This window comes from Trichechus manatus, unplaced genomic scaffold (genome assembly GCF_000243295.1).
Source record: "Trichechus manatus latirostris isolate Lorelei unplaced genomic scaffold, TriManLat1.0 scaffold00009, whole genome shotgun sequence".
Classification (NCBI taxonomy): domain Eukaryota; kingdom Metazoa; phylum Chordata; class Mammalia; order Sirenia; family Trichechidae; genus Trichechus; species Trichechus manatus.
The window spans coordinates 2888342-2897066 of NW_004443945.1; the positions used below are offsets into that span (position 1 = coordinate 2888342).

Below are 8725 nucleotides of genomic sequence, written 5' to 3' on the forward strand. Positions count from 1 at the left end.
TGGCCCCTTCAGCTGGGAGTCCAGAATGTGGGTGAGAGGTGAGAAGTGGTGAAAGGGCCTAAAAGAGTCCCAAGGGGAGAGGGAAGAGTCCGTTTTCCACACAGCAGCTTTAAGGACAAGTTATCTTCCTTCTTTCCTCATTCCTACCCCCACCCCTCCCACACGAGAGCAGCGACTTTGGCCATCTTGTTCACAAGTGGATCCCCAGAACCAAGCATGGCACTCAAATATTTGTTGTTGAATAAATGAATTCTCAGGCAACAATGTTCACTTGTGAGTGTGCTGGTCTGTAGAACTTTGTTTTTTTAGAATCCCTCATGAATGGTGGAAGCCCAGGGCTGGGGAGGGTTGGTCAGAAAGGAAAAAGATGCACAGGAAGGGAGGTACCAGGGCACCATTAAGGTTACACAAATGCTAGAAGAGATGGCATTTCCCAAACTACCCACCACCACCCTACCTTGCAAAGGACAAAAGTATCAAGAGGGAGTTCACCTTAACATGCTACCACAAATTCAAGGCAGACTTCCCCAGGCAGAAGCCATATAACCACTGACAGGGCTGCTGTACAGGTCCCTCTCCAGGGCAGCAGTCTGGATGAGATCATCTCAGAGGCGCTACATCTAAATGTTTCTTCATCAGAGCTCATTTTACCAGAGCAAAGTCTTCCAACTGTTGAGACTCTGATTATCTACTGAATTGCCTTACTTTTAACTCTTCTCCATTCCCAGAACACATTCACAGATGCAAGGAGTCCAATTTGTCTAGAAATTTATTAGACATAATTAATCTGTATTACAGTAGAGGATCTAGACAAGGTAAAAATGGTTAAATTTTTTATTTGCTCTGATATAGCACCTTTCATTTCTCTTAAAATTCCTAAAATGTTCTTTCCCAAATCCCATGTCTTGATTGATACCTTTAAAAACAGAGCCAAAACATTTGTAGTAACTGTTAAATGAGAAACTATTTTGTTCTGTAAGCCTTCATTTTAAGTGAGAATAACAGCACAATTGGAAGAGCGTAGTCAATGTCACTGAACTGTACATGTAGAAATTTTTGAAACGGTGTATCTTTGCCTATGTGTATTTTCACCAAAAAAAAAAAAAAAAAAAAGGTTGAGAATTTAGAGGGTTAAAATGTTGTGGGGTTGTTAACCAATGTCATAAAACAACATGTGTACTACTGTTTCATGAGAAACTATTTGTTCTGTAAGCCTTCACCTGAAGTACAATAAAATATTAAAAAAGAAAAGAAAAAAAAAAATAGAGCCAAGGACCTGAGTCTAGTTTTTATTTAGTTCACATTTTCTCACGTCCATTCAGATAAATGAGATGGCTTTAACTGGGAGGGCTGACACTGGCCTTCTACCTAAAAACATCCTATTTCTCACCTCACCTCCCTCAATCTAAGGGATCTATAATCACAAATAAGAACCCAACACCCGAGACTGGAAGTAGGAACATGAGTAAATGGCATCATTTCAATACTCTATGTCCTCTTCACTGGTTCCTTAGTGTTCTTTTCCACCTCCCCCAACCATTTGAAAGTCTGATTTATCATAAAAAATTGTGATGCTCCTAAATTCATGGAGGAATTATAAAATTTTTTAACTGTGTAAATTTTGATGAAAATTAATGTAGAAGTGTCCAAACTATTACAGGGTTTTGATTAAAACAATTTAGCTCATAAGTTTAGATATGGTTTTAAATTTTTATAGAATATAATCACTGACCAACAGAGGTTCCAAATTTTGGGAGAGTGAGGCAAAAAGCACAGGATCCTACAGATTCTCACACTTCTACTAAATCAGGAAGACAGTGAGATATCACAGAAAGAACATTGGACTGGGAGCCTTGAATGTACATCACTTCAGCTTTTTCCACCTCAGTTTCCTCCTCCGTCACAGGCTACATACAGTTATCCTTTGTGACCGTCACATTATTTTCACCTTAAGTCCCTTCTGTCTGCTTCTGATTTTTGCTTACTTACTCACTACCTAAAGAACTCTTCCCATAGATTCAATTTATATACCATGAAGGTTCCCAGTGCTTTTCTGATTCTGCTTCTGGACAGAAAAAGGATCAGAGCGCAGTGATGGTAAGGGCTAATAAGCTCCCCTCCATCCTGCCACTGGCATGTGTGGAGGAGGGGGAGGAACTGATCAGAGAAAAACGGGGGCCTCTACTAGATCTAAGAGAGCACTGAGTACCACACCTACGGTAGTTGTGCAAAACCAATGATCCACACAACCCAAGTTACTATATATTAGTGTTTACTTATTTGTCGGGTTGGCTCTCTTTCAATTTTTACTCATTCAACAAACACTAAGCTCCTACAATACATATGAGATACTCAATAAATGTTAGATGAAGAGAAAATATTCAGAAGTCACATCAGCTCTCTAAAAACTATACATAAATTTTCATGATCCTCTTCTTCTCCATTCCTGGTCCCACTTCTGCTCACATCACAGGTCACTAAATGCTCATGTGAACAAGTCCTTAAGCTCAGTATGACATGGTCTGTGATTAATACAAATGGCCATTCCACTAAGAGGTCACTTTTTTAAGCAGGTGCTAATCCTGCCTTAGTGGGTCTTCAGCCTCATCTGAGGATATGCCACAGTGATGATGCCTGCTATAGAGGACATAAGACCTCCAAGTCCAATGATGCCAGGATTGGATTTATAGATCCCCAGCTGGTTCAAAGGGTTCATAATATCACCAAGGTTCTTCACTATGTCCAGGAGCAAGGGAGGATGCTTCTTCAGGGATCGGAATAAGAGAAGGAGAAAGGACTGGAGCCATTCTGTTTCCTCATCCGCCACACTGTGCCCAGGAGGATTCTGGGATGGTGATTTCTCCTTCTTTGCCCTGTCGTGTGCAACCTGTTCCATTTGCAAGGAGATTTCATACAGATCCCTGACCAGGCTCAGCAGGAGAAAATAATAGTAGTGACGGGCAGCCCACATTTGCCATTTCTCTTTGTTGATGCCAGAGGCAAGCCCTACACTTTTCACCCAGAGGATGGTGTCACAGATGAAATAAACCACTCGGTTTAAGTTGGCTAATGTTAGGCATAAGCGGGGCACCAGGTCAGTGGCGTGAATGCTCTGCTGAGTCGCCTGTACAGCATGTACCACATTTCCTAGTCTGAACCCTGCAAGAAGAACCCACAATGGTTAACAATTACTTAATCAGAATGAAATGGGAAGGCAGAATCCCTGTTATCAGGATGAGGGCCAACACTGGCTTTTTAACAACTGTCATTTGAGGCCCAGCTTTGCTCAGGAAAGGAGAAGGACTCTACAGTATGTTAAGGACACCTAAAATGATCCTGGAAAGCAAAAAAGACAGTGATTCTTAAAATTTATCTCTTCATTCCAGTGAACTTAACATCAACTCTAGGCAAGGCCAATCATGAATGTGGATTCTTACATTTATATATTACCAGCTAGAATTCTCTAGAAGGAAGGTGCTATGATAACATGAACTCCAGATGCAACACTCTTTTACATTTCATTTAATTTCCAGATAATGGTGTTAAAAAACACCATTTTCATTTTGCCATTTCTCTGGACCAAACCCCAAGCAAAGTAGAGATAGTAGGATTTAGCAGAAAACGCAATTAATAATATTGTTATACATGACTCCTAGTTGAATTAAATCAACCATTGCAATGGCATGTCCTTAGGTGAGCATGTAATTCAATTAATCAGGGATGCATCAATCAATAATTTATCAAGTACCAACAGAGAATGAGTTATAGTCCTAAACATTATGGAGGATACAAAAGAAGTACTTCACCTTAAAGGACTATACCTGAGACTCAGTAAGTGTTCAGAAGCAGCTACCCTCAGGAAACTTACAATCTCAGAAGGATGTCTGATATTATTTTATAAAAATAACACAAAACAGTATACTCAGTGAATACTCCTGGGTTCCCATGATGGCTCTTCCACTAACTGACTGAGAGACCTTGGTAAGCCCCTTCTGGGCTTTAGAGAGGAGCCCTGGTGGCGCAGTGGTTCAAGCACTTGGCTGGTAACCAAAAGGTTGGTGGTTCAAACCCACCAGCTGCTCCATGGCAGAAAGATGTGGCAGTCTGCTTCTGTAAAGATTTACAGCCTTAGAAACACTATGGGGCAGTTCTACTCTGTCCTATAGGGTTGCTATGAGTCAGAATGAACTTGATGGCAGTAGGTGGGAGGCTTCAGAGACTAGTGACCTCTAAAGGACCTTCGAGTGCCAACATACTAAAGAATCTCATAAAAAACTTCTAATTGTGGCTTTCAATGTCATTCAGCAACGCTTACCCCACCCTTCCTATCCCTGTCAAGCTAGTTTCCTCACTGATGCTCCAAAACAATGGTTTGCTCTTAACTCCTCTGAGCCTTTACTAGAGGAAACCACCCTGTAAGACTGCTCTTCTTCCTTCTCTCTAGCCACACCTCAATTCTACCTCCTCCAAAACACCGTTATTTAACCGTTATTTTCCTTTACTCCAGCCAATTAGATCTGACACTAAATCTCATATCATTATTTATACCACATCATTTTATTCTTCTCATAAAGTTCAGGACTATACCTATATGAAGCAGGCGCTCAGAAATAATTGATTGATCAGTATCTGATGATCTGCATTTGTATTCCATTTTAATTCCTTTGCTTGCCTACTGTAGCAACATCTGGTTCTCATCAAACAACCAAGAGTCAGGCATAATAGCAATTCTTATTAAAAATATGGCATATCCCAGTATGATTTATTATGAAAGTGAATTAAATGAGTACAAAATAATGACTTCACTTTTTGTTTTTAACATGAAACCATCACACAAATGGTCTAAGAAAATCTATTCATCTATCCATTTCCTCTAGCAGTCCCACATGAGAAGAAGGGGAAAAGGCAGGTGGCTTAGGATCTAGCTATTCTGTTCTTCTATAGAGCACCAAGAGCTCCCAGGAGCCAGAAGCTCATGTCTAGGCTTGTCAAAATATTTGTGATTCTAAAAACTAAAGGTGAACTAACACATTGTTATGTCCCACTGCTTATGATTAAGCAGAAAGATATGGTGTAGCACCAAATATGAACGTAGAAGGGTATTTGTGAATGGTCTGCAGGAAAACATTCAACCTTTTTTTGGTCTGTAATTCCATGAGGGCAGCCTTACTGACTGACTTCATCAATAAACTTGACTGACAAGAAGTTAATGACCTAGGAAGTGTTTTGTGAATTATAGGGTCTGAGGCTGAGGATTCTAAACCACAAGCCACTGTCCCTCAAGAGACAGGGTACTTACATGTACGGCCAGTGCTCACACTGGACTCCAGTTTCTTGAGCTTCATTACCACCTTCTCTTTGCCAGCTCTAGGCTCTAACAAATATCTAAGCAACATGCATGTATACTGAGTGGTTCTGAAATGGGAAAAAAAAAAAAAAGAGAATAACTTACAAACCAAATAAAACTCGATTCATGAAGTAAGGGAAAGAGAAACATGTCTTACTAAAGGCAAAGCTTCCAAGACAGTTTCTCATGCAGCAGCTCTTACAAGAGCAAAATTCTGCAACAGTCATTTCACAAGACCAAAGGGTAGAACATGTGATGGAAATGCAACACAAAGGTAATGAATGAGAACTCTGTAATAACATAGTTCACAGCCCCCCCAAAGGCCTTTTGCTGGCACAGAGAAATGAATGTAGTCATAGTGGGAAATTATACAAAAATCTCCCTCATGTTAAGTCTGCAAAAATCCATACTCTTTATTTTACTCAGTACAGAATGATTTTCAGACTTCTAAAATGAATTTTTTTACCACGTAGTTAACCTACTACCTAGGTGACCAGACACAAACTTGAACCAGAACCAAATGAAAGAGCCAGTCTGAAAATTGTTTAATTTAATACACACTTGTACATAAACACAGATATGTTCTTGTATCTTCCAAAACTAATTAGTATTTTATATAAAATACAGATGAGCTCCTATTTAATAAGTACTATATATTCAATAGTGGAGCCCTGGTGGCATAGTGGTTAAAGTGCTTGGCTGCTAACCAAAAGGCTGGCAGTTCAAACCCACCAGCCGCTCCGTGGGAGAAAGATGTGGCAGTCTGCTTCCATAAAGATTTACAGCCTTGGAAACCCTGTTGGGCAATTCTACCCTGTCCTATAGGGCTGCTATGAGTCGGAAAGGACTCAATGGCAACTTTTTTTTTTTTTTTTAATATATATTCAATAAGGTGATTATTGTCATGCCTACAAATAAGTGCTTTACTGATGGAGATGTAATAAATGAGAAATTTTTTACCACATAGTCAAACATCCAAATGCATTTGGTAGTCTATTTAATAAAGAAGTTGCCTGTTTCCTACTGCCCTGCATTTGAATCTCTTTATGCTATAAATACCAGTATTATCCTCAAGAAAAATGTGGCACATTTTCCAAAATGGGTAACTTGTTACTGGACATAAAGCAAAAGTGGAAGACAGGGATCAGAAACAATCTTTCTCTCTCTCTTTTTGAGTGTGCTTCCTGGTTAGCAGCTCAAGCTAGCTAGGTCAATAAATCTCCCCTTCTCAGATTTGGTCTAATAATAGGAGTGGGTCCAAAAACAAGGCATTATTTTATAAATGCCACTTTGTTCATATAGAGTATAGAGATCACTAGAGATCTCCGATCTTACTAGTAAGTACATCCTAAACAATTATTTTATTAACCAAACTCCTTGATAAACCTTGCAGGGGATATTCTGGGTACACTGGGATTATAGGCTTCTATTTTACAGAAGCTTGTACATAATGCAACCATTGGGAACACCTATCAAATTTATTAGAAGGTAGTATGGCTTGGTAGTTAATTAAGAAGTGGGCACTGGAGCTGGAATGTGTGGATCTGAATCTCTCAGCTCTGCCACTTAGTACCTATTAACTTCCTTCTGCTTCAGTTTCCCCATCTATGAAATAGGGATAATTTAAGAGTGTCTACCTCATAGGGCTGTGATGAGGGTTAAATGAGTTAAGAGTTATAAAACACTGACAGCAATACCTGGCATGTAGTCGGTTTCCAACTTATTATTGGGCCTATTTTTAACCAGAAAGGAGGAAGAGATGTTAAATAAAACTGTAACTGAAACTATGTTTTATTATTGAGCAAGAATCAACCAAATTTCTTCTACTGTTCCCATCCCAACTGGAGCAAAGGAGAATGAAGAAAACCAAAGACTAATGGACCACAACTACCACAGCCTCCACCAGACTGAGTCCAGCACAACTAGATGGTGCCTGACTACCAGCACCTGACAGGGATCACAATGGAGGGTCCCGGACAGAGCAGGAGAGAAATGCAGAACAAAATTCAAATTCACAAAAAAACAACAACAAAAAAAAAAAACAGATTTGTTGGTCTGATGGAGACTGGGGAAACCCCCAGAGTATGGCCCCTGGACATCCTTTTAACTCAGTACTGAAGTCACTTCCGAGGTTCACCCTTCAGCCAATGATTAGACAGGTCTACAGGGCAAACAATAACACACGTGCTTCATACTTGAATCTGTATACGAGATTAACAGGCACACCAGCCCAAAAGCAAACATGAGAAGGCAGGAAGGGACAGGAAGACTGAACGAATGGAAACAGGGAACCTAGGGAGGGGAAGGGGAGGTGCTGACACATCGCAGGGTTGGCAATCAATGTCATAAAACAGTTTGTGTATTAACTGTTTAATGAAAAACTAATCTGCCCTGTAAACTTTCACCTACAGCACAATAAGAAAATGAGGCAGCAATAAAAAAAAAAAAAAAAAATTTCTAAAAGAAACATCATGAACTAATCAGCATTAAAACCACAATCTTATTTAATATTTTCACTAGCACAGCACATACCTTAAAGGAGTTCTTTCTGAAACTCTCAATATTGTATTATGTTTTACAGTTTACAAAACTATTTCACATGCAGTATGGTGATGAGGTAGACTGGAAAATAATGGAAGATAAAGAATATAAATAAAATACCTCCCCATAGTATTGTATTTCAAGGGGTATTTGAAGTCACAACCAGGAGGTTTGCTTCCCTAGCCACAAATGTTAAGCGAAAGTTTCTTGAAAAAAAAAGTCCTCAGGAAAACGTTGAATGGGGAGAACAAAGTCGGCTGGTGTTAACTGTGAGCCGCCTCGAGGCAGCTGGGGTGCCAGGCACCGGGGCTTTATTCGCACTTGAGGCTCAGGATGGAAGCGGGTGCGGATGGCCCAGCCCCCTTGAATTTAGGTTGAGGAGTGGCACGAGAAGCAAACTCCGTCCGTGGGAGCTAGCAGCGTCCTTCCTGCTTCAGTCCACGAGGCTATTACCGCTTTCTCCGGACGCCGGAAAACAGACCCGTGTACGGGGTCGGATGGAGGCTGTTGGCACCTGACTCACCTGAAGAGTCGGTCCCGGCCTTGGATCTGGTTGGTGAAGCGAGTGAAAGCGTCCATGGCTCCCAGCCCCAGGCCAAGAGTCGCACCCGGACGAGTCGTGGGCCCGCCGCACAGAGGCGCCGTTCCCGTCCCCTGGGAAGGGTCGGTCCCAGCAGGGCCTGAGAGACCAAGTCTCCCCGTCCCGATGAAGGCGGACGCACCTTCGGCCGAGTGACTTCGCAGGCTTCCGGTCGGAGCCGGAAGTGGCCGTTACTAGGGGGACGCCAAGCCGCTGAGCCAGGTGAGCGAAAATCTGGGATCGCTCACGTCTGCGCG

The 8725-nt window shown here is 41.2% G+C and overlaps 1 protein-coding gene across 2 annotated transcripts; it reads right to left on the reverse strand.

Annotated features, from left to right (window-relative positions):
* Positions 1-1290: 1290 nt before the first annotated feature.
* On the reverse strand, positions 1291-8509 carry PEX11A (peroxisomal biogenesis factor 11 alpha). Of its 2 annotated transcripts, none has more exons than XM_004370627.2 (3): positions 8412-8490; positions 5300-5415; positions 1291-3066 (listed from the first exon to the last, which is right to left on the reverse strand). In XM_004370627.2, exons 1-3 carry the CDS (start codon positions 8465-8467, stop codon positions 2588-2590), a joined length of 651 nt encoding a protein of 216 aa, XP_004370684.1. In that variant the 5' UTR covers positions 8468-8490; the 3' UTR covers positions 1291-2587. The 2 variants fall into 2 exon arrangements, with proteins under 2 accessions (XP_004370684.1, XP_004370683.1); XM_004370626.1 differs by having other exon boundaries at positions 2297-3159; positions 8412-8509.
* Positions 8510-8725: the final 216 nt, after the last annotated feature.